This window comes from Triplophysa rosa, linkage group LG2 (assembly GCF_024868665.1).
Source record: "Triplophysa rosa linkage group LG2, Trosa_1v2, whole genome shotgun sequence".
Lineage (NCBI taxonomy): Eukaryota > Metazoa > Chordata > Actinopteri > Cypriniformes > Nemacheilidae > Triplophysa > Triplophysa rosa.
Genome location: NC_079891.1, coordinates 19,782,866 through 19,807,979, shown reverse-complemented (window position 1 = coordinate 19,807,979; position 25,114 = coordinate 19,782,866). Strand labels below are relative to the sequence as shown.

Below are 25,114 nucleotides of genomic sequence, written 5' to 3'. Positions count from 1 at the left end.
AATTGTGAAGAAATGCTTAACACCAAGTTCTTAACACTTAAATCCCCAGTTTTTCACCGTACGTTTTCGTAGTTATTGTAAACTACAGCTAGGCTACTTTAAACAGTGTTGTATTAGTAAATTACGAAATGCAAAGATTATACATTAAAGCACCGTGTCATTGACAAACATACATTTAATAAAGACTATGAAGTTAAGTTCAAAATAACTGTTAACAGGTTTTATGAAACTTCCGTCCATCGCACAAAAAACTCTTAGAAGATGCGCCCGTGACGTCAGGAGTGCTCTCGCGCTCTAGCTCACAATTGGTCCAGGGATGCTGCGCGAGAGCTCTGTCATCCGAGCAGCCGCCGCGCGTTGCCCAAGACTCGCGCATCTCTGAAAGAAAATCTCTTTTTACACTCCAAAATAAACGGACTGACACCTACAGCAGCACATCACATCCCCAAACTTTACGCTGAGACTGAAACGAAGCAAGCGAAATAATCACGTTTTAAACTCTGCCTGGCGCTCCACGCGTGATTTTTTTATTTGTTTATCTTCTCGTAGTTTGTCAGTTATATAGGCGATCAATCCTAACAATTTTTGGAGAGGGCGCTGCGCGTGAGTGTGTGCGCGCGCTTGAGTGTGTGCTTTCGCTAAAAACACAGAGACGTCTCAAGTGTCGGTTGCGCGCTAATGAATAGACTTCACTGAATGGATTTTTATATTTAGAGCTTTAATGCGCTGCTTCTCCCTACGAGCAATAGTGGACAGCGAAGCAGAAACGGACACGCGACGCGAGACCTCGGCATGGCAGTTTATGACATCTGAAGCTTCAAGAAACGCAAGGACGGCTCGAGGTAGAGACTCTTGTCGGTTTTAATCACCACTTATGGTTTTTCTAACCAATTTCGGTGCGGTATCGCGGTGTAAACTCCAGCCGGTGACACAATGATGGCTGGCGGGGCAGTTCAGCAGAACGGGATCTTCTCCACTCATCAGCACCTCTTACAGTTACCACACATGGACTCGGACCCCTCCGACTCCCGAAAAAGACCACTGGAAACACCGACCGAGGCGAGCAGCACCAAGCGCACTAACACTGGAGGTGAGCTCGACACTTCACGGTTGTTCAGTCAGTGCGGGCCTGCTGCTCCAAATAAGTCATGTCAAACGAGACGCTAGAGTCTGCTTGTGTGTACCGTAGTCTAGTTTTACACGTGCATACTGCATAAGCCTACATTAATACCGTTATTTGTTCAAAGTAGAGCATGAAATTATTTGCGATTTTTATTTTTCAGGTTTCTTGTTTTTTTTTAATAAGAAAAGTGGCTTTAAATCACGACATTTGGAGTACCATTAAAATTAAGAGACAGTTCTTGTTTCCATAGCCTGTTGATAGTAAATTATAATACAACATATGCGTCCGGGTGCGTCTGTCCATCATGACCCTGTCTGAACCGATGGGATGATGTTCAGTGCATGTGGTCGTGGCAACTCATCTGGGAGTCAAGTTAAATTGAGCATAAAATGAATGAAGGGGAGAAAGCACACAATCCCTATTCATATGCAGTAACAGACTCCAATGGAGACCAAAAGATTTGATCCCTTTCGCGCCATGTGGGGCTCTTAATAAATATTCAAAAGAATTTATATTTCGATTTAGACCAAAGTTGACATCACATGTAGCTGTGGGTATCGTTGTACACGAAGCTGTTGTCATTCTCTCCTATGTACGCATGCACGTTTAAATCGTCTTATATTGTAGGGCACGGTAGGAGTGAATATGTGAGATCTGATCTATATTAAATTTCTTCTTGAGTCACTGGTCTTTAAATAATAGTTGAGAAGGTCACGAATTGTTTACTCGAATTCTCTCATGAATTTTTGGAGACTGGCTCCACGTGCTTGTGTATTTGTAAGTTTTGAATAGCATGCGAAAAGTCTCCGTTAAGCACACATGAGTAAAGTTATGTGTAGAGTTTTGCTGTGACCCTGATCCGTGAAACGGCAGCTATACCGCTGTGGAGAGTTGGGACCAAAATAAATATAATGCTAACATAACAATGAGGAAAAACACTATAGTAAAACACTCTGTAACTTAATGATTTACAAGATTGAGAGCTTAACCTACAGTAAAGGCTTTTTTATGAATAGGGTTCCTGGAGTTCAGAAGGCTTTATGTACTAAACTGACAAGAGTTATTGATTGACTAATAAAACTAGTTTAGTCCTGGTCTTTAAATGTTTTTAAATTATATTGATAGATTAATATTTGACCTTGCTTTTGGACTAATATGAATGCAGTTATGCAATTTATTACGATTACAGTGCATTAAAAGTATACATTTTATATATTTATTTTAACATACATTTATTTAAGATAAAAATACATTAGAAATTACATATGATTGCTATACATTATACACGATTATACACTTTTTGTTGTTTGTTGTATAAATATTTTGGTGCTGCCAAATCGCAGTAAAATAATCATGTGATTATAAAATGAAAAAACAAAATTATTAAATGCAAGATATGCTATTTCATTGTGTTGTGGGCATGTTGCCTTCAGAGCATTATCTATTTATGTAGGCCTTGCTTTTGGACTAATATGAATGCAGTTATGCTATTTATTACAATTACAGTGCATTAAAAGTATACATTTTATACTTTTATTTTAACATATACATTTATTTAAGATAAAAAGGACATTCATAATTACATGTGATTGCTATACATTAAACACTATTATTAATATTTTTGTTGTTTGTTGCATAAATATTTTGGTGCTGCCAAATATCAATAAAATAATAATGTGATTATAAAATGAAAAAATAAATGATCATATGCAAGATATGCTATTGCATTGTGTTGTGGGCATGTTGCCTTCAGAGCATTAACTATGTATGAAGGCCTATGTCAAGCATTTCATTAAGCACAGTTTATAGACCAGTGTGGAAGTTACCTCTTTGTTCACTGGCAGTTTAGCGCATCATTCATGCTATCGCTCCACCTATCTGGCTTTGTTAATTAAAGCATAATCCTATCAGTGGGCACCCCTCTTCCCCCCACATGACCTTTGACCTGAAGAGAGCGAAGAAGAGGATGGTCAGTATTTGAGAGCTTTCTTTATGCCCCCCTCTGTAAACAACCATTGATCGCTGATGCTAATTTCACCAGCACGCATGCGGTTACTTTGTACGTGCGTGTGTGTCGCCTTTTACCAGATCCAATTGAAATGCTATGTTAATGTTGCTAATGGAGGTTTTGGCAGAGCTATTTATGTTGGCGGTTTTTGTTCTGTTTAGTATTATATCAAAAGGTGTGAGGGAGAGAGAGGGAGAGAAAGCGAGCGAGAGAAGGACACAGGTGCCCTTGCAGTGTGTGGTGACGTGAGTTGACTGTGAATTGGGCAGGTGGTGGGGAGAGGAGGGGCTAGAGAGAGAGAGGGCTCATGTATTCTAGAATGTCCAGAGGATGCGTTGAACGTGATCGGTTTGCCTGAACAGAAGCATGTCTGCTTTCTGCATGCTGCATCCGAGACACCCAGCAGAGCGCATCAGTATACGTCTATGGATATGTAGAGGATTTATCAACCTCTGCTGAATAAAGCTCCTATGCAAATGAAGTACGACCCTGGGACCAATCTTATACACCCTCCCCCACCGCGTGTAGACGCGCGGGCTGGTCTAGTATGGCGATGTAGGATTTATAGGCAGTAATTTAGTTGGCCGTCCCCTTGGCGCTCTGCGGCAGATCCTTTCTGCCATTTTCAAAAATCTCTCTCTCTCGCTGTGTTTCCAACATGGCCGTCCAAGGAGCCCACCGCCTCCCCGTTTTCGCTCTATACCTCCTCTCTGCTCACGCAAGGTCACTCCCTCGCACTTTCTTTTACACTTTTTCTCTCGCTTCCTCTTTCTCGCTCTCCGCAGCCTCCCTCCATCCTACCTTTTCATATTTCACCCAAACGTAAGCGAGGCGCTACGTCTTTTATAGTGCTGCGTCAAAGTGTGGGGGGGGTGCAACGAGGAAGAAAGCCTTGGTGTGTATGTGTGTGTGACGCTGGGGAGGGGTGCGGGGTGATTGGACACGCTAGGTGCCTCTCTGTAGAATGCAGCACAGGGCTGGAGCTCTCGCTGAATATGGATGAGAAGGAAAGCAGAGGGTGATGCAGTAGGAAGATTCCCCCCGTCAGTCTGCCTCTGCCTGAACAATACAAGCTTCTCCGCTTCAAACACACACATACACGCGCACACACACACACACACACACGCACATACTCACAAACACAGCAATTGCATTGCCATCACACACAATCAGAGAAAGAGAGAGAGGGCTATAGTGAGAGAGATAGAGAGAGAGAGAGAGACGGGGGCTGACTGCGGGTATGGAGGGGAGGATGCGCTGACGTTGTCCCCCTCTCGGATACGAACCTGGGGAAAAAGGTTGACTGGCCACATTCCTTGACGGCGGCAGAGCTCCTATGATCAGCCTGCGGTCAGGCATCGCTCACTGGTACAGCCTCTCAGCGTCCATGGCTATCTGAACCCCACCTCCAGCACAGTACAGCAGAATGGGTAAGAGATTCTATCCCCTTTTGTTGACTTGTTGAATGCGAGCGAGGTGCGTGCCGATGAGTTGTTCGTTTTTCTTTTCACTCCTCATTCTTTCGCCCTTTCTTCTCCTGTCCTCTGTTAGTGTCCGTTCATTCATTCTCTAGCAAGGAGAGGCTTGGTTGTCCTTGCAGTGTGCCTAGGACAGGCCCTCCTTTTCACATGTAGAGTATGTGTGTGTTGCTTGGGGGTGGGAGGTTTAACAATGCAAAGCCTCTTGACCCACTCCCTCTGTGTGTTTGCATGACACTCTCTTCACACTGCATGTGCCATGCGTGTGTGATCATAGGTTCGAGCCCGCAACCGTCTGGCTGCATTAGCGGCTGTGCAAGTATGGCTCGCTGGCAAACAGCAGCAACAGATTGTATTATTTACTCAGAGTCTCACTGCTGAAAACCTGTTACGCCAGCTTTCCTTACATCATTGCCTCAAGCAGGGAGAACAGGAGTTAAAAGACACGGGAGATGAGCACCATTCTGAAGTCTGAATGCGCTTTAGGTTCGCCTTTTAACAACAGGTAAGCGATATGGACCCTTCCTGTTGGATCTTTCCGCCATCTCGAAGTCATTGTGGAAACAATTGTGATGCAATAGATGGCTACCCGTGATGGAGAGAGTGAAGTTTTCGCTCCTTGCCGGCCAAGGTCATGCAGTCCCCAAGCCGTCGCCGCTCTGGTAAACGTCTGTCAGCATGTACGGCGAGAACCCGAGATTTGCATTCCCGTATTTGCAGATAGACATAGTTCAGTGATTGCGAAAGCCTTGATTGCCCTTTCCCTTCCATCTTTTTATTTCTAAAAGCGCTTGCACTTTCCTTATCTCTCAACGCACCCCTCCGGCTGCGTTCTTCAAAAACCTCCATCATGGATTCCTGAGCATGTGTCCACTGCGTCCTGTCCTCTTCCTCCTTTCACTGCAAACTTCCCTCATTAAACCATGTCTCTAACACTGTGTGCATTCATTCCATTCACACTCGCACCCTCCCCTTTAACAAAACAGTCATTGATAAGATCGGGATCTGCCCAGCTGTGTGTACATGCGTGTGTATGTTTGTGTGTGTGTTTTCATCGGCTGCAGATATTGTGGTGGACAGGAATCCTATCATTACCTGTCAGTCATGTGTGTGGCAGAAAGCATTGAGTCGGGTGAGGCAATGATGTAATGCGTATCCCACTGCGCACCTGGAGCGCTGCAGAGGACAGGTACAGATTGAACCTCTCTGCACGCCTCCATCCCAATCATCATCATCATGTCTACTACCCGCTCTCAAGGGCCCTAAGAACAGAGTTAGTGGTTATCGTGTCGTTTCGGCCCTCCGAGCGCTTGTGTATGACGTAGTCACCAGATAAAGTATTTGTCAGACGTGGCGCATGTTTTATCAGGAAACCATGAGGTCAGTCCCAGTGCAGAGAATAATAAATCTCTCACCCTCTGACATTTGCAGTTATTCATTTAACAAATGATTTTCTCTTTCTCTAGTGACTGAGCACAGAGCAGAGCCGCTCAGTGACAGAGAGAGAGAGAGAGAGAGAGAGAGGGGGGATGAACAAAAGAATACTAGTGCTGCAGATAACCGCTTTTAGATCTATATAACAGAGACGGGAATACAGTTTTATTCCCCCTTTCCCACATTGTCATGCATTTCCTTAGGAATGTGGGGAAATGTGAGTGACTTGAGTCCCTCTGTGTTTTTCTCGAATTGTCTTTTCCATTTAAATTCTGCTCGGGTATCTTTCTAACTGTGCATTGCACGTTCAGCTGCGTATAAGTGACTTATGCTGCGTGCGAGTTTCTTTCTTTCTTTCTTTCTTTCTTTCTTTCTTTCTTTCTTTCTTTCTTTCTTTCTTTCTTTCTTTCTTTCTTTCTTTCTTTCTTTCTTTCTTTCTTTCTCTGTTTGTCTTAATGTCATACGTATTACAACTGAAACAAATGTTTGCTTTAATGATTGTGCCATCCCCCTCCTGGTGTGCGATAATTAAATTTCTCCAGATTTTCTGCTATTAATGAGACTGTCTTTATAGGATGATTGATTTCATATTGACCAGTCTGACCTTCCTTCGAAACTACATTGTGTTTCTAGAGGAACGACACAATGAATTGACTCGCTCCAGCAGAGTAGTGTATAGGTGAATTCAGAGTCCGCTCAATGCTGAAGTGTGAAATGTAGCGGACTTCACTGTGATTTGGAATGTATTAAGTGTTTCCATAAGAGACTCAATCAGAGTTGCTTGGAGACCATAATATTTTCACCTTCTCGCTGCACCCTCCCCTCTCTTCCTCTACTCATCTGTCCTCTCCCCTCTACCACTCTCTGAAGAGTCCTTTCCTCCATGTAGAATATTCCATTCTTTATTACTAGCAAATCGCTCAGATCAGATTATCAACGTCTCCTATATTTTATTCAGATGTTTTTTATATGATTGGCTTTTTATTTATTGTAAATGTGTTTGCTGTTATCCTGCAGTCTCTCTCTCCATCGTTGTGTCTCCGTCTCTCTCCCCTCCTCTCTGCAGTGATACAGGGTCAGCTGCTGAAGATTGGGGGCATATGAGTCTGTGAAACCCATCTTATCTTTTGGATTTACCACAGTCTCTGAAAGACACTGATTTAAAACACAAACCCAAAATGCACATTCGTACCCGTTCCTCTTGGCTACACGTACTCTCACACAATATACTAATGCACTGAAAAAAAAACGCTATCTTTGCTAGAAAATTCACTGTGAGCACTTGACTAAATCCTGTTAATGCACTTACTATATTTATAAATGGTGTATATATACATTTTTGACTTTATCTCGCTTTAATTTCTGACTTTTATTTAATTTTAGCCTGTACTCAATACTTTAAACTCTTTAGCACTCCTTATGTTACTGCTTTCTAAGAATTAATTCCTTTGTATTGTAAGTTGCTTTCAGTGAAAATGTCTGCAAACTGAATAAATGTAAAAAAATATTAGTTAAAATAAAATAGTAATTGACAACCCCTGTGACGTCATAATAGTCAAAATATAGCAAAATATTTGAATGTTCATTTTTAGTAATAGCGTGAAAGGAGTTTGACAGCAATAGAATGACTCTCGGTTAAATCCAAGCATTAAAATCACCTTCTAAGGAACTTCATAATTTACCTAACTTCAGCAATGGACTCATATGTCGTGTTTGAGATGTCTAATATTGTGGTGGAAGAGGGAAGCCTCATCCTCTTGGGAATCTCTGACTGACTTATGCGCTGTTGGCTGGGTTCTTCAGGACAAATCTGAGGACTTAGCATCCATATGCTCCTGCCTGAACAGACTTCCAGGCAATTACCCACAAGCCCATGGCCTCAGTATAGCGAAGCGCTACAGGCTGCCTACACACCACCCGCCCCACATGCTCCTAAAACCTCAACTTCTGTCTCTAATACTGTACCACCATGCCGAGGATCTGAGTGGTTTGTCATCCGCCCGACCCTTTGTGTTACGGAGAGAGAAAGTCAGATTGCGAAGAAGATAGCGAAGGACACAAATGCAAAGATAGTTGGTTAAATTTAGACCTCTAGCAACCCAAAGCAGGTCACTTTATCTCAGCATGGGGAAAAAGTGGGACAGAGGCAGAATCGGTAGGAACTCATCAGGGAGAGAGAAAAAACGAGAGAAATTATAATAAAGAAAAGTGAAGAAGCAGGCGGTACTCCACTCATGTTTAGTTTATATATTGCTTCAAAATGAGGAATTGTAGTAAGGCAACATGATGTTACGTTCATGTAGTCTCAGCTTGACTTCATAAACTGTTACATAATCTTACTACAGTTTTGAAGAACTGTGTCAAATCCCTAAAATCCTCTGAATTAAACAACACAACTGCAAAATGCACATTACTAACCTAAATGGATGAATAAATTCTTCAGTAACTATACTATTGTAAAAAACAGCTCATTTATTTTACATATATTATTGTATATAATATATATATTATTATATTATTGTAAACAACAAAATTCATTTATATGGATCATTAATTGAGTAACACTTTACACAACAAGTTTGTATTTGTTAATATGTAAAGGCATTAGCTAACATAAACTAACAATGAGCAATATAGTTTGTATATTAATCCTTGTTCATGTTAATTAATGTCAGTACATTTATTCAGGTTATTTGATGGGGCATTAATTAGTGTTAACGTTACAACATTTGAAAAGAAAATGTATTAGTAAATACTGAAATTAACAAATTAAGATTAATAAATGCAGTAGAAATATTCTTCCATGTTAGTTCATGTTAGCTAATGCATTAAATAATTGTTAAGAAATACAGCATTTTTGTAAATTGTTAGTATGAATTATTTATATTATTATTATGTTGGCAGATATATGCCTCACATGTTTCTGTTTCTCTTAAACAATGTGATGCAGTGAAATAAGGACTATATTACATAATAAAAGACGTTCTGAGATTTATAAATATGCTATTATCTCTATTGTTGCGTTTTGTGTGTGTTCGCAGAGGAGGGTGAATATTTCCTGAAGGTGTTGATTCCCAGCTACGCTGCTGGTTCAATCATCGGTAAAGGAGGCCAGACCATCGTTCAGCTTCAGAAAGAGACTGGAGCAACCATCAAACTATCAAAATCTAAAGACTTCTACCCAGGTAACATGCACATAAACACATTCAAGTTAAGGATATTAAACTTTAATAATGAACATCTCACATCTCAGTTTAGCGCTATTATGATTATTATGAATAAAACACTCCTATAGTTTATTACTTCATGTTATTAGCAGTGGTGTAAAGAGTACCTGAAAACCATACTTAAGTAAAAGTACAGATACCTTGCAGCGAAAACTACTCCATTACAAGTTACAAGTCACCAATTCAAAAATGACTTCAGTAAAAGTCTTAGAGTATCTGAATTTAACAGTACTTGAGTATTTTACTCATACTGAATGTAGGCTCAAAGCAGCACTAGTCTTCAACACTTAAGAGACATGTCAGTGAAAAACAAGAAACGGTTGATTCATGAGGAGAGCAATCGCATTTATTTTCTTAAATCAAAATAAGACTGAACACCTCAAAATTGCAACAAATCATGGTGGACACCATAACACTCAAGTCTCATTTAAGCTCAAGTGATCATAATAAACCAAACTCTTTCAAAAGGTTTCTTCAATATAACGGATAAATAAAATAATGTTAAGTCCAATTAAAAAGTCAAAGCCTTTTTAAACTGGGCATGCTGGTTTTGGCCTCATCATCAGCTGCTGTCATGTCCTCATTTCACATAAACCGCCAGCGATTGACATTGATAACCCTATCCTAACCCTAATTGATAATGCACTCTTTATTCACATAAAGAAGCCATGTTGACAAGTTTTAGTAAGTAAGAGCAAAACCCACAAGATATAGTACCTTCAATGCCTTGTAAATGGCTATATTAATTCTTCTGTATCAAAAATAAACTGCCGCAAAAGAATGATGGGTACCAGGTGAAATGTAATGTGTAATTGCATTAGTCATTACAAATGTAGTGGAGTAAAGAGTACATATACTTGTTCAAAAATGTAGTCAAGTAGAGAGTAAAAGTTGCTGATATCTTTAATACTCAGTACAACTACAAAGTAGCCAAAAAGATACTTAAGTACAGTAACTAAGTACATTTACTCCAATACTTTACACCACTGGTTATTAGATCTATGTTCTAAATTCTTACAGTTGAATCATTTCATTTTCTGTGCAGCAGATGTCAGAGTTAATGATGCCATCCATTACTCTCATTCACATTACACATCCTTTAAAAATAAAGGTTTAGCAATGTTTTTTTTTTTCTTTTTAAAAGGAAGTATTTTTCTTGGTATGGTGCTCTTTGGTGATTTTCAGATTAGCATGTCCTTGATGTTACATGATAGAGGATTTTTAATAAAAAGAAAATGGAAAGTTCTTTGTGGAAGTTTCTCCCATGGCATCAGGCTATAAAGCTGTTTTTTGGTTTTTATTAAAGCCTTTGATGGTAATTTGGAGAATAAAGATTTTTTTTAGTAAAAGCCTTCATTCTCTCTAATACACTGGTTTTCTAGATTTTTGCAAACTAACATGGCTAGAATCTTTCTGGCAGAAGTCATTAACGTCTTTAAGGAGCAGCACGCTTGAAAGAGTTCTGAATCTTATCTCCACTGTAGTAAAGTGTACTGAGTGTGAGTCTGTTTACAGATGTTGGCCTGTCTGTGTCATTGACTATAGTATCTATTTCAGCATGTATGTCATAAAAAAGCTGCTTTATGCTGTAGCGTGAAAAAATAAAATCGGCAGAGAATGACAGTAGAGAATGTGCCCATAGGGAGAGGAAGCGTGTGAGAAAGAGAGAAGACGCCTGTGTGCTGCTGTGAAGCACAGAACTAAATATTGTCAATGTAATTTGTCTTTGAATACCTATGTTTTCATTCATTAAACACACACATTTTACAACTTGAGAACACCTGTTAAGTCTTTCACCCTTTTTCTAACACACACACTTTACACGCTCCGTGTGTTTTCTGCGCTCCTACCTGTCATTAACCCTATGTATATTTTGAGCAATTTTATAGATGTTTTCTTGTTTATTTCTTCCTTGTTTGTACCAACAGTATAATGTCATAGCACCAGTCAATAAAATACGCAGCACAGCAGAGTAAACAATGCGACGCTGCTCTGGCACAAACACCAGCACATCCTCAATCATTCTCCTCTCTGATATAATAGCAGCGTTTCTTCCAGACCTCATTTATCTTATGAGACGCTGAAAGGGAAACATTTAAACTCTCTCTGGCTCCCGGGAGAGCTATAAAAAGAATTCACCTACCGCCGAGCGGCTTTAGTCCAGCCAGCGTGTCCTTTACCACACGCGCCCGTAGTCCGTCGCTCCTATGCAAATTACAATTCTGTTTTAACTTATTGAATTGCAGACCTTTATATAAGTCTCACTTCCTTGAAGAGAGAAACATTGAAATTACCGACACACATCCAGGCTTGGTGCATACTATGTAAGCCTTCATTTTGTGTCAGTTTTTGACACACACAGACACATTCTTTGGCATGGGTGCTGTGCTTTAGATAAGAGCAAGAGTTTACGGAGCAGATGTGTGATACTCAATCTGGTGGTTAAAAAATAACATCACAGCCGTGGAACAAACATTCGGTCAAGTATGCATGTGCGCACTGTTGCCCAGAAACAAACACACACAAGCAACAACCTATACCCTCGCTTTCAATATCTCTCTCTCTCTCTGAATGAAATAGAAGATGGTCATGACAGTATTTAGGACATCCAATGATAGGTTCCACCACAAGACTGAACAAATCCCAGCCTGAATTCATGCCGACACAATACTCAGAAGATTGTGTAACAATAACTCGCTGTAGATTTCATCTCTCTGGCTGTGGAGAACTCGTTCCAGCCCGGTCAGAGCACTGTGGGTTCTTTCACAGTTACAGCAGTATTCTGGACAGGTTGAGTGCTTTAGGGCAGTGAGATGCCAGAGATAAGTAGAGTGTCTGTGTGTGTGTGTTGAACATTTGTGTGGCAGGTCCAGCGGGAGTGATGTGGTTAGTTTAGAGTTTGATGCATTCAGCATGAATTACATCATGCAGGCAAAAGTTGTTTCCTCTTTTTGCCCTATTACAGTGGCCCTGATACGTACATTCATAATTAATGAGGAAAGTGCTTGTTTAGATCGTTTATGAGTGATTCCATGACATTATAAAATATATTTTTGAAGCATTAAATCTGAGGAATTAGGGGTGCAACAATACACTCAGCTCACAATTTGATACAATATGATAGTGAGTTTACAATATGATAGCATCACAATATTCTGAACATGATGACATTAAACAATAGATTTATTTACAAAATATTAACAATTTTAAATAACATTGATAAAAAATGAAATCTTCTTTAGGCAAATTAATAAAAAACTTTACATGTCTGTCACAGGAAAATCAAAGTATTAACATACAGGGTGTCCACGAGGTCTTAAAAAGTATTAAAAGTTGATCAATAAATTAAGAGAAAATGAAGGCCCTTAAAAAGTATTAAAAAGTCTTAAATGCCATTTTCCAAGGTATTACATTTTGTGTCATCTTTTCATATTTGTCCAAAGAGGTCATATGCTTAAGTTTGCCTGAATTTAATCATTGTGTAGCCGAATAGAGTGGGTGGTCCATTTACACCCGGTTGTTAAACATCATCGTTGACTAATGGGGAAATGCAAGTTTCCATGCAAATAGTTGGAGGATAAAGAGTTGGAACCATGGCTGAGGTCTCTGGGAATAGCTGTGAGGCATACTGTTCTGTGTGTTGGAAGGCGTTTAGCGCAGCCTCGTCTCTCTTTGTAATAAACCTTGCATTGGGTTAGTCACTTAGTTAATACTCTGGAGCTTCGTTCCCACTTCTGAATTATGTTGCATTAATAAAGACTGTTTAGTCATGCTATTTTACAATCAGTGTATAGTAAATGTAAGTTAAAGTGTTGCCAATTTAACCGATGAAAACTTGAAGTGGCGATGATGTCTTAAAATGTATGGAAAGAGTCTTAGTTCCATGATTTCTGTATATACCTTGACATAAGAAAAAAATAATAAAGGATTTATGAAAGCTAAACCCTACAAGAGAGCTTCGTAAAGCAGCAAAAGCACAAAATAAAACATGGCCGCTCAACTAATAAAATGAAACAGATGTCATATAGAAAAAAGTCATATTGTCATGTTTTTTATTGCGATATATCATGCCACAATACATTGTTACACCCCGTCAATAACAGACATGTCTAAACCATTTATAACAAAACCCCCTTGATATGTAAACTTTGTGGTTTTATTTTCTACATGCATACTTTGTATACTAATGTGTTTTTATATTTGTCCATGTGTGTGTGTGTATGTGTGTGTGTGTGTGTGTGTGCGTGCGTGCGTGTGTGTGTGTGTGTGTGTGTGTGTGTGTGTGCGTGCGTGTGTGTGTGTGTGTGTGTGTGTGTGTGTGTGTGTGTGTGTGTGTGTGTGTGTGTGTGTGTGTGTGTGTGTGTGTGTGTGTGTGTGTGTGTGTGTGTGTGTGTGTATGTGCTCAGGTACGACAGAGCGCGTTTGTTTGATTCAGGGTACAGTAGAAGCACTGAATGGAGTCCATAACTTCATCGCTGAAAAGGTCCGGGAGATGCCTCAAAGCAGTCAAAAGACTGAGCCGGTCAGCATTCTCCAGCCACAGACTACTGTGAACCCCGATCGAGTTAAACAGGTTTGTTTTGCGAGGCTGCTCTACCACTACCACACAAAGTCCACGCCAAACCCACTACACAACTTCCTAGTCATGAGTATTAGTTAGAAATAAAAGTGTGATGATGATGTTGCACATGCCAGACTTTTAAGCAGTTGTAAAATTCAAGAGGGGACTTAAAATTTAACATGAAATCAGTTTTTCGAATGAATTACAGCTTAGTCTAGTAACCTACTATTGTTTGGTTCTGGAATGACAGTACAGACATTGACAGCTATCTGACAGTGATGAGCAACACGGACAAATGTACCAGCCCAGTAGAAGCAGAGCACAGGGCAGGCTGGTGGTTGTTCCCAAGGGAAGGAGTGACTGAGAGGGGCAGCGAAGTGATAGAGCAGTGGGTTATTTTTACCTGCTTGATCCTGGCAGAATGAGAAAGAGGGAGCGAGGGAGAGAGAGCAGCTGCAATGTAAGACCAGGGATCAACAAATGGCTGATATAAGCAATGACTTAGGAGACAGGACTTACACACACGTCACACACAAACACATGCTAGTATATACACTTAAACACAAGCATGAATGGTTATATATTCTATATACGAGTCACACATTGCACTCATCCTCATTATCAGAATTTACAGAAGCGTGCACAAGAAGGTAAACATTCACGTACGTATCTGAGTTTATATAGCAGTGTCTATTTTTGGGGCTGTGTGCAGTCCCATGCATGTAATGTGTGTAATTCCTCAATCAAAGTGACACTCCCCCTCCTCCACAGGCTAAACTGATCGTGCCCAACAGCACAGCGGGGCTCATCATCGGTAAGGGTGGGGCTACAGTTAAAGCTGTGATGGAGCAATCGGGAGCCTGGGTACAGCTTTCTCAGAAGCCTGAGGGCATCAATCTGCAGGAGCGTGTCGTGACTGTGAGCGGTGAGCCGGAGCAGAACCGCAAGGCTGTGGAGATCATCGTTCAGAAGATCCAGGAGGACCCACAGAGCAGTAGCTGTCTCAATATCAGTTACTCTAACATCACCGGCCCCGTGGCCAACTCCAACCCTACCGGTTCCCCCTTTGCCAACTCTACGGAGGTCTTACCCAACGCCGCAGCAGCGGCTACAGCCTCCACGCTGCTCGGCCAGGCAGGCCTTGCAGGAATGGGAGGGTTTCCTACCGCTATGTCTAGTCTTTCCGGTAACGATCTGCTCACCATTACATCCGCCCTGAACACTCTGGCCAGTTATGGCTACAACACCAATACGTTGGGCCTAGGCCTCAACCCGGCCGCAGCGTCTGGAGTGCTTGCTGCCGTTGCAGCTAGTGCCAATCCTGCGGCAGCGGCCGCAGCCAACCTGCTTGCCACATATGCCAGTGAAGCCTCTGGGGGCGGTCATCCCGCTGCACCAAGCTTAGGGGGGTTCTCACTGGGTTCTCTAGCGGCCGCCACAGGGGCATCTAATGGTTACCTGAATCCTTCATCCCAACTGATGGCATCATCTCTGTTAGGGACAGAGAAGCTGGCAGAAGGTGGAAAGGAAGTGGTTGAGATTGCTGTGCCGGAGAACTTGGTCGGTGCCATTTTGGGGAAAGGCGGCAAGACTCTGGTAGAGTATCAGGAGCTGACAGGTGCACGAATTCAGATCTCCAAGAAGGGAGAATTCATTCCAGGCACACGCAATCGCAAGGTGACTATCACGGGGTCACCAGCCGCAACACAGGCCGCTCAGTATCTCATCAGCCAGCGAATCACATACGAGCAAGGTGTCCGTGCCACCAATCCTCAGAAGGTGGGCTAGAGATGTACAGGAGGGGAGGGGAACAACAAAAATGGGAACCGAAGGAAAAAGAGAGAATTGAACAGATGACTGGACGAATGAGGGAGAGGAATGGGACAGGTCGGGGCTAAAACATGTCCAAGTATTTCAACTCAAAATAAGGACAAAAACAAAACAAATGAAAAAGATCATGAAGGAACTGTGAATAGATTACCTGTTTGGGGAGAAATGTGATATTTTGTGACTGAAATTTTGCTGTATTTTTAAAGTTGTGTAGGTCCGAATATATTGTGCCCTAGGGCACTCGGAGGAGGAGGAGCTAAAACCTCACTTCCTCTCTTAGCCGGGGTCTTTTGGATTCTATTTAAATTTTTTGCTTCCACCCTCACAGTTTAGTTCATGATTTATCCACACCCCGAGCAAAGAGATTAAGGTTTAAAGTGGTCCCTATTTAGATATTTAATAATATTAAATTCACAGCTATAGTGCAGGTCTGAAATAAAAAGGTCATCTTGATGGCTCACATACTTAGAAGATACTTATGAAACATTGTACTAACTCTTGATTTCCCCCTTATTGTTTTCAACCAAGGCTTAATCTGAAACACCTGCTTAATCCTTTTGATCTGCATTACATCTCTGTGATTATTCTCCATTATGGTTGGATCACACACATTCACACTCAGTCACTTCTAGACTTACTTAAACCTGTGATTCCAGGTTGACCTGAATGTATAAAGACTTCCTGATATTGTTGGTTTTTTATATGTACATATAGTATCAAACTGAGATGCTGTTGAGAGTAGATACCTTAACTTCAGCCACAGACATAGAAACATACATCAAAAGACACTCGGCATTAGAGAAAAGGAATGTAAAACATACATCACACACTTATACATCTACATACAAACTTACTTGCAAGTGCAGTTTAGTCACAGGATCCCACTTTGGTGCTATAAGAAAACACAAAAGATCAAACTCTGAAGAGATTTTGTTGTCATATTTTACTGATTTTAGAACTGATGGGTTAGCCTTCGTCAATTATTAGGGGGCGTTTTGTGATTTACTCATGAGACTAACAATAAGTGGATATTCAAAAGATCCCGCCAGAGCAGAGGCAAAACAGAACGACCTTAAACGCGTCTGTATTGCCTCGGTAACTTTTATCTCTTACTACAGAAAACTTTTGGACACACTACCAAGGAATTTAAGTCCTTAGAATCCTGAACTTGAAAAAAGAATCGGACCTGTTTAGACAGATGTACCTCTTAACTCCTCCTCTTCCTATGATTGGAGGAGCCAGGCAATGTCTGTGCCTGTTTTGTTTTGAAAGGAGCTCAGGTTGTCATACCTCATGTTTGAGAAAAGGAGAAAGATTTCCAGTTTGTATGCAGTGCAGCAAAGTCTTGGGTGCATTACAAATGTCACCTCGTTCACATCACGGTTGAACCCTGTTTGCGTCAGGCTGGCAGCAGAGGTGCAGTTGAGGTAGTGAACGAGAGACTGAAATGACATACAGCTTTTGTAACCCGTTCCAACCCATTCGAAGGCCAGAGGATGCTACTCCAATGACTGTCTACCTTCAGCCTTCTTCTGTAAAACAGTGTTACTGCAAGGCGAACCGATCTTACACCTGCTTCCTTTGACAAACCAAACGTCTAACAGCATCGAGACTGCAGGCCATAGCGTCAGAAAAACAGCTCCTTCTACCCCGTGTCTGGAGACTTTAATTTTTGACTGCTCAACAGGCCATCAGTTGCACAGAAGGGTTTTATTAATTCCACACCGCATCAAAGCGTTTGCTGCTAACAGCATTTTCGGTCTTGCCAGCATTTCTCTCTTGCATGGGGAGCGAGCGGGAGGTCCCTTACGGGGCGAGCGGTCGCCTCTGAACCACACTGTGAATCCAGCGGCCTGACGCCATCGCAACTATGGAATGTACTGTACATATTTCACACCATCGAGGGCGAGCCCATTACGACACGGCATGACGGGAGAAAGCAATGAAACCGACCGAGCACAAGAACGCGGGCCCGAGCGTCTACCTGTAGTTTACCTTGCTCTTTCGCGAATACGGAGGTCACCGAGGGTCAGATTCCCCCGCAGCGCCTGGGCCTGTCATTAATTAGCAGATCTCCATTTGAACCTTGGACTTCTATATATAACAACACCGCACAGCCCAATCTACTGCTGACCTACATACACACTCTAAAAGACATTCATCATCTCCCTCCAACTACCAGCCCTCTAATCTGTTCTGTGAGGGGGGAGCGGAAACGTAGAAAAGGAGGGAAGAGAGTGAGAGAGATCGAGATTGAGAGGGGGAGAGAGTAACCTATTTATATCCATTGCATAATTGTGGGGAATGTTACCACTAACAGTATTTTTGCATCTCTCATGGTTGCTGTTTTCAAGTTGAACATGCCATACACTTTACTGTATTTAATTACCAGCCATAGAATATCAGGTTCTCAAAGTAATAGCTGTTCAATAATGTTTGGAGATCAGACTATGTACCTGATTTCAGAAGCACAAGCACTACAGTCGGTGCAACAATATGAGGGTAACACGACTATTAACTATTAAGGGTATCGTAATTTATATTTGGAAAACCACAATTATGTATGCTGAAAATAAGCTTGATGTTTAGAGATAATGACATTAGGGTTAAGTGTCTCTCGCTCTCTAGTCTCTTGTTCTCTCTCTATCTTTGCACTACCTCGTTTTCTTTCTCTATCTGTCCCCTTATGCCTCCCACTTCTGTCTTTTCTGCTCTTCCAGCATTTCGCATCAAGCGTTTGTGTTGTCTCGTTCTCCTCTCACTTTCTTCCTCTCCAGGCTGCCGGTCGCCACGGATGTGTTGCGTGTGTGTATTGTGGAGGTCTGCGTGTACCTGCTGGGTTGATGGGTATGGTGCCCTGCGTGGTGAACGCCGTACCTCCGGACTAACACGCCACATAGTCAAACATTAATAATCATGATCAAATTCTCATGCTCTCCGAAGTTCTGCGTGAAGATGACTCTGAATTCTACCTTAAACTAGTTAGAACAGGGAATCTGTGCTCTGAGAGAAGTGTGAGAGGTGTGTGAACCCAGAGCAAGGAACTCTGGGTAAAAAAATGAAACGTTCAAAAAGAACAAAAAACAAACAAACAAAAAAAACAATAACATATAAGGGAGATGGATGTGATAGCCACACCTCAACCTCAAACGATGCCATCATCGTTTGTACTCTCTCCTATCTCTCTGAGACCTATCTAAGCTCATCTCTGCATTTTCCTTCATTTTTTTAAAAATGAAACTGTGGAATCCGTCGCGTCTCATGTTCTTTGTGTAATTTGATGTAGTTCCTCTAGTTTGTGGTCTAAATGCAGTCTTGCGCTGTTGGTTTCAGTGTGTGATTATCCGTTATACTCGTGTGGATGATGAAAGTGCCAATCAAGCCTGGTTAAGATTAGCTTTGCGATTTGTTTGTGCATTAGAGTTGCTCTCTTTGGAGTGCTGGTGTCCATATCTACGTCACTGATAATTTTAGATCGACTTAAAATGTAAAGAACTATTGGAAGCAATATTGTAGCATGTTGTCAAGTTTTGTGTTTTGTTATGTCCGTTGTATGAGCCTTTGGATTTACTACAAATTTTGAATGAATAGGTTTACATGTACTTTTTTGTAATACCGTAAGTTGAAAAAAAAAATGAAAAATTGCTGCTATTTGATAAGTGAAATATACAGAAATATTTTAGTTGAAAAAATGTCTGGTCCGTCGATTAGGATTGTGCTCGTTTTTGACAGGGGTATAAACGAGGTGTATCAATATTAATTACATAGACGCAGTAATAATAGTCAACCTGTGCCAAACTAGACCTTCACAGCTTCTCAACATGTACTGTAGGTGTGTGAAACATTAAATATCAATAACTTATTTAGAAGCATCGAACAAGTGCCAATCGATCAGTATCTTTTAGTGCCAATCGATCAGTATCTTTTAGTTCCAATCTTGAAAAGATAATCAATGAAGGAAAAAAAAGACGACATAGCGCAATGTTAGTATTGTTTTACCCCATAGCTGCATAGACTAAGAGAAGCATTGTTTTATGCATCCATATGGTTTTGATACACTCAGTAGAAGCATCCTGTGCATTCGTTTGACCTGTGGCTTCCGCACTGCTTTTAAGTCATGTTGTCTTTGTAGGTCGGCATGGAGTAGGCATACACACGTTATACACGTTATTAAGCATTCATAACACGGCCATTTATGAAAGTGTGTTTTGTGGATTTAGGTGTTATCTTTTTGCACGTCTCTATTGCATGATATCCAAGTGAATTATTGAGGGGTGGGAAATCAAAACAAACAGACAAGCATTAAAAAAACAAGAAGTAAATCGTTCTGTGTCTTATGTCGCTCTGAGACACAGTTCTGCATGTGTCACAAACGGAGCACTCTTTCTTTTTTCTCACTGCATTTTGTTTCTCCTCTGGTTTTTACTGCTTATGTTTTTCTCGGTCGGATGGGTGTGGCCTTCGAAAGGCCAGCACACGTAGGCCTAAGAACTGCAGCGTAACCATGGGAACTGGAGTCAATCAGGAATTTATGAAAGCGAAAGGATTCCAGTTCACGACAGCGAAACCCATACGTGCGAGACATCTCTCGGCCTCTAATTTCAGGGGAAATACCCATGCATGGAAACGTCATTTGAGTTCGGTCACGTTTGGTTATGTGAAGAACTGCATTCATTGGTTTCAGACTTCTCTAGTTTCTCAGCTTGATTCTCCTAACCCCACATGTAATTTATGAATGTATTTACATTTGCATAAACTGAAACAAAATGTTATTTCAATGTTAAATGTCTTTTAGGTGTGACGTTTACGGCGGAGGTTGTGAAGTTCATGTAGCTCAATCATATCTGTCAGTGTTAGGAAGGCCCAGAGCCACATTAGCACCCAAATTCATTTCTCTCCTCCTGACTGCTGATGCATCAAATGCACTTTACTGAGCATTAGGTCCCATCACAAACACACACACAGTGTAACCTTCTACTGGATGCAAAACTGAACCAAGCAACCTGTTTTTAACATGGAAAACTTTGACAGATATATTGTTGTTTTTCCTGTTGTTGTGTTTTTATGATTTGCATTCTTTGGTGTTTGTAAATGAGTTGTAATTTTTTAAAGTGTCTTTATTTTTGTATTTTTCTTCATTTCGGGGAGGAGAGGTCAGAAGGAGAGTGTATGATAAGTGTCTTGCATTCCACTGTCTCTCCTGTAACATTCCCTTTGGTGTGTGTGCGTGTGTGCGTGCGTGTGTGTGTGAGAGAGAATGAGAATGTTTGCATGGATGTGTGTTTGTGAGTGTCTAGGAACATGCAGACACTATTGTTACCATTGTAATTGCCAACTGTGTGAAGCTGAACTGCTTTGAAAGTGAAAGGTGTTATTTTGATTTTCAAAACTGTACGTTCTGTTCGGTTTAGAGGAATGGAAAATAAATTGCAGAAACCTCTGAAAAGTATTTGTGTTCATTCATTAAAGCAGTCTCGGATACCCCCGCAGCACAGCACCCCAGTAAAGCTCAAGTCATCCCTTATTGACACTTTAAACCATAAATCATTTCTATTAATTTGAAATTTGAGTTAATAATTTATAATTAAGAAAGATTATTAAGAAATATTAATAACATTGAGAAAAAACATAGTCATAAACTATTCGTAAAATTGTTGTATATAATAATTCTTTACTCATTTATATACATTTATATAGATTAAAATATTCATAAACCTTGCACATTTTTTGCATGCATTATTTTTAAGCAAATTTTTATTTTTTTTAGTTCAAAGGTTTAACAAAGCAAAATAAAATCTAGCAGATAGATAATATCAAATGAAAGATTGTCTGGTAAGAAATCACTATTAAAATAAGAGTTCCTATGATGACCACTCCATTACATTCTATTTTATTTGTATTAAATTTAGCCAATGTTTTACAAATACACAAACCATTTTTTTTTACCTAAATCTGTCTGTGAAAGCAGAGCCAGTAAAGCAGTCTTGAAGCTCTCTGTTCACACACAGGTTTGCTAGTGGGGACATAGACTTCCATTGATTTTATATCAGGTTTATGATATATTCTATCCCCTAACCCTACCCCGACAACTAAACCTAACAATCACACAAACATGTGCAAGACATTAGATTTAAAAAACGAATTATGAGCATTTTTATGTATAGTGAGGACCTGTAAAATGTCATCACAAGTTGGTTGTAATGTTAAAACACTTATTACTGAGGACATTTGACTCTCAAAAATATAGCTAAACCTGTACACACACACAGTGAGAGAGAGAGAGAGGTTGTGTGGTGATGCTGAGTGAAAGTGGTATGGTCCTGCAGCACTGCAGTTTGACGACATGGTTAAAGTGTCTTTATGATGAATGGCAAGATCTGTATGAATCATAACGTCTGCCTGTGATGCTGTTAGGTCGCTTAAAACCAAGAAGCTCATATTTTAGATACGTAAGACATTCAAACAACAAAATTGATCATTTACACAAATTAGGTCTCAAAAAAGTATTAAGACTGAAATATGAAAGTGACAGTAACAGGAGATTTTTTGTATGTTTGTCATGTACCTCCAAGTATTTTTTTTTAAATATCTGGTATTGCTGCTGTAGTAGACTACCTGGTTGCCTTGGATACCTCTTGGAGCCATACTTCAATCGTCCTTTCCTTCTCTAACAAAACCTCCTCTACCATACGCATATAAACGTAATGAAAAACTAAGCATTTTTAAGAGCTATTTAGCTATGTTATATATTTTATTTATAAATAATGAATTAATAATAATAATAATAATAAAAATTCTCTGTTTGAGGGTCATCTTCACAACTTAATAACATAAAGAGCTTATAATGGACCTTGTTTTGTTGCACAAAAGACAAAAAGAGAAGCTGGGGCCTTCGCATTTCACGTCATACGTTCATCAAGTGAAATAATTTGTAGAATTTTTACATTGGTATTGCTATTGTTATTGTTTGGTTTTCCTTAACCATTTTTGAGCCTTAATATGATAACGTTGAGATGGTACAACACAGCATTAAGTGATCACTTTGTCTTGAATGCCTCTGCAGTTGCCATGGCAGTGAGACCGCTGTAATTTGCAGTTTTGTATACATGTTCATACGTGCTATGTTTACTTGATTATGCCTGGAAGCAACAAATCAAAAGAATGTTTCCCAGAATGCAATTCTAGGCTTCGGCGCCTATATTAAAGAGTACTGTGTCAGTACTTTACAGGAAGCAGTAACATATTTACAGAGACTGAAGCACTCTTATTGACTGTTTTTATTTAGTACAGTAAAATGTAACTATAGCTAAACACACAGCATAATAGCATTAAAACGACAATAACATTCATTGATATAGCACTTGTGACAGCTAATACAATTTGTGGATGTTGTTTCAAAACCATCCACATTGTAATTTCTTAATTTTTTCTTTTATATTCATTTTATCAATACATTTTTATGGAATAAAAAAAAACACAGCATTTCACAGAGTGGGACAGGATGCATTAATTTAATATTGTTAAATGACTTAAATTAATCTAGTGACCCAAAGGAACTCTGTGGGTCATAAAATCAATTGTTTTCTGTTCATGTTCAGTAGTAACACATTTGATTATAACACACCCAAGGGCTCGTTTTCACTTAAGCAGAGCTCATGGCAACCTATTACGTCCAATATAAGATTAGAATAAATGAACAGAGCGGTGCTTTTACAATGAAGAAATTTAACAGATGCTCTCAGTCTCGTCTAGTCCTTTAGAACAGAAGAATTTTAGAATTCAAATCTTAGGATTTGTTAATGCTGTTGCATGTTTGTAGATATTTTTTCAACCCATAAAAATTCGAAGATGAGATCTCTTTAATATCCTAATTATTTATCCAAGACATTACTGAGATACATGGAAACTTTTGCTTGAGTCTCTTGCCAGAAATCTCACAAATGTCTCCATTAGGGTTTCTCAACAATGACTGAGCTCAGATTTGTCAAGTGTCCAAAAATGTATATTACTGAAGATCTCAATATGACCTCTCATAATTAATCTCCTCTCAAATTTACTCAAATCCAAAAATGTTAATTTCTCCTAAGCAATTTTAGGAAAAAAACATCCAGGCTGAAGTTGATATTAAATAAAACACAAAAGAGAACTCTATCAAATCGAATGGGTTTATAAAGAGAAACCTCTGAGCAATAACATTTTCCTCTGGGAACATTGTCAGTCCTGAAACAAAATTTCTATTAAATTTGGATTGAGCTGTCTAGAAGCAAAAACGTCCATGATGCAGACAAAATTAATGTAACTGGTTTGTAACATTTTAGGGGCGGTTTCACAGACAGGGCTTAAGACTAGTCAGACTAACTCAAATGTTAGAGGTGTCTTGATCGAAAACAACTCACACTGACATATCTTAAAATATTTTAGTGCATTTGTTTTGTCTCGAGATGCACACCAGTAATGTTTTTATAAGATATGTTCTTTTAAAACGACTTAAACATCCTTATTTAACAAAGGCCTAGAAACCGCCCCTAAGAGTGGGAACTCAAACTTAGATAAGCCAATGCCTTATCTTTCCATGTCTTGTTTAATGCAATACACAATGTCTTCACAGGTCCCAAATATAAGTACATATTTCTCTGCACACATCACCTCATTAAAAGCATGTCCTACTCACGCGATAAATCAGGCATCTGGTATCTGTGACAGAAAGAGGCTTAATAGAGAGTGTAATGTTTCTCAGATGTAAATGTTTTAACTTGTTGATATTTCAACACCTGTTAGGTGGGTAATTGGTGCAGTGGTGTTCATGATGTACATAAATAACTTGGATTCTTTACATTCAGTTTGTATGTTAAGATACTAAAGATCTATTGTTAAAAGTATTGAATTTTGTTTGTTTTCTCCTGAACACGCTTTTTGGAATCAGGAAATAGCAACAAATAATCATGGCATATTTTGATTTCAGAACCATCTGGTACTCTCTGGTCTTTTTGTTCGCTCACTTGCTCCCCTCCCCTCACACACGCGCACTCTCTCTCTTCTCTTCTGCTCTCTCACACTAACCCTTTATTCAAAAGTGCTGTATGCATTGTGGAAGCTTGTAAATTTACTACCACGTTTTATATGCTTACACAGACTCAAATACAGAGGGCTCTACGTTGGATTATCGCCAGCATAAGACATGATTATTGACAAAAATGTCTCACAGACCCCAGACATTACTGAACACATGCTATTTCACATCATGCACATTAAATATTCAAATCCCAAGGCCTCCTGGATGTCTGTGAAAATATTATTTATGCAATGCAATTAATCTTAAAGTCTCACTGCATAGACTACACTAATGACATTAAGTTTAGACAGAATCAATACTGTATATTTAATTGAAAACCCTTACAGCAATCAGTAGGCCTATAATGTTTTGTCATATGGCTCAATTTCATCTGGACATTT

At 39.9% G+C, this 25,114-nt stretch overlaps 1 protein-coding gene across 2 annotated transcripts; it reads left to right on the top strand.

The window, feature by feature from the left end:
• The first annotated feature begins 294 nt into the window (after positions 1-294).
• nova1 (NOVA alternative splicing regulator 1) lies at positions 295-21,101 on the top strand. 2 transcript variants are annotated; one of them, XM_057352766.1, is made up of 4 exons: positions 295-1,090; positions 9,085-9,228; positions 13,677-13,843; positions 14,603-21,101. In XM_057352766.1, exons 1-4 carry the CDS (start codon positions 934-936, stop codon positions 15,617-15,619), a joined length of 1,485 nt encoding a protein of 494 aa, XP_057208749.1. In that variant the 5' UTR covers positions 295-933; the 3' UTR covers positions 15,620-21,101. The 2 variants fall into 2 exon arrangements, with proteins under 2 accessions (XP_057208749.1, XP_057208757.1); XM_057352774.1 differs by lacking the exon at positions 295-1,090 and adding an exon at positions 3,420-4,561.
• The last annotated feature ends 4,013 nt before the right edge of the window (positions 21,102-25,114 follow it).

Bases quoted from the DNA above. Each gene is read 5' to 3' on its own strand.
- nova1 (XM_057352766.1), top strand. From the start codon at position 934: ATGATGGCTGGCGGGGCAGTTCAGCAGAACGGGATCTTCTCCACTCAT. The intron at 1,091-9,084 runs GTGAGCTCGACA...GTGTGTTCGCAG, and splicing joins CAAGCGCACTAACACTGGAG to AGGAGGGTGAATATTTCCTG. The intron at 9,229-13,676 runs GTAACATGCACA...GTATGTGCTCAG, and splicing joins ATCTAAAGACTTCTACCCAG to GTACGACAGAGCGCGTTTGT.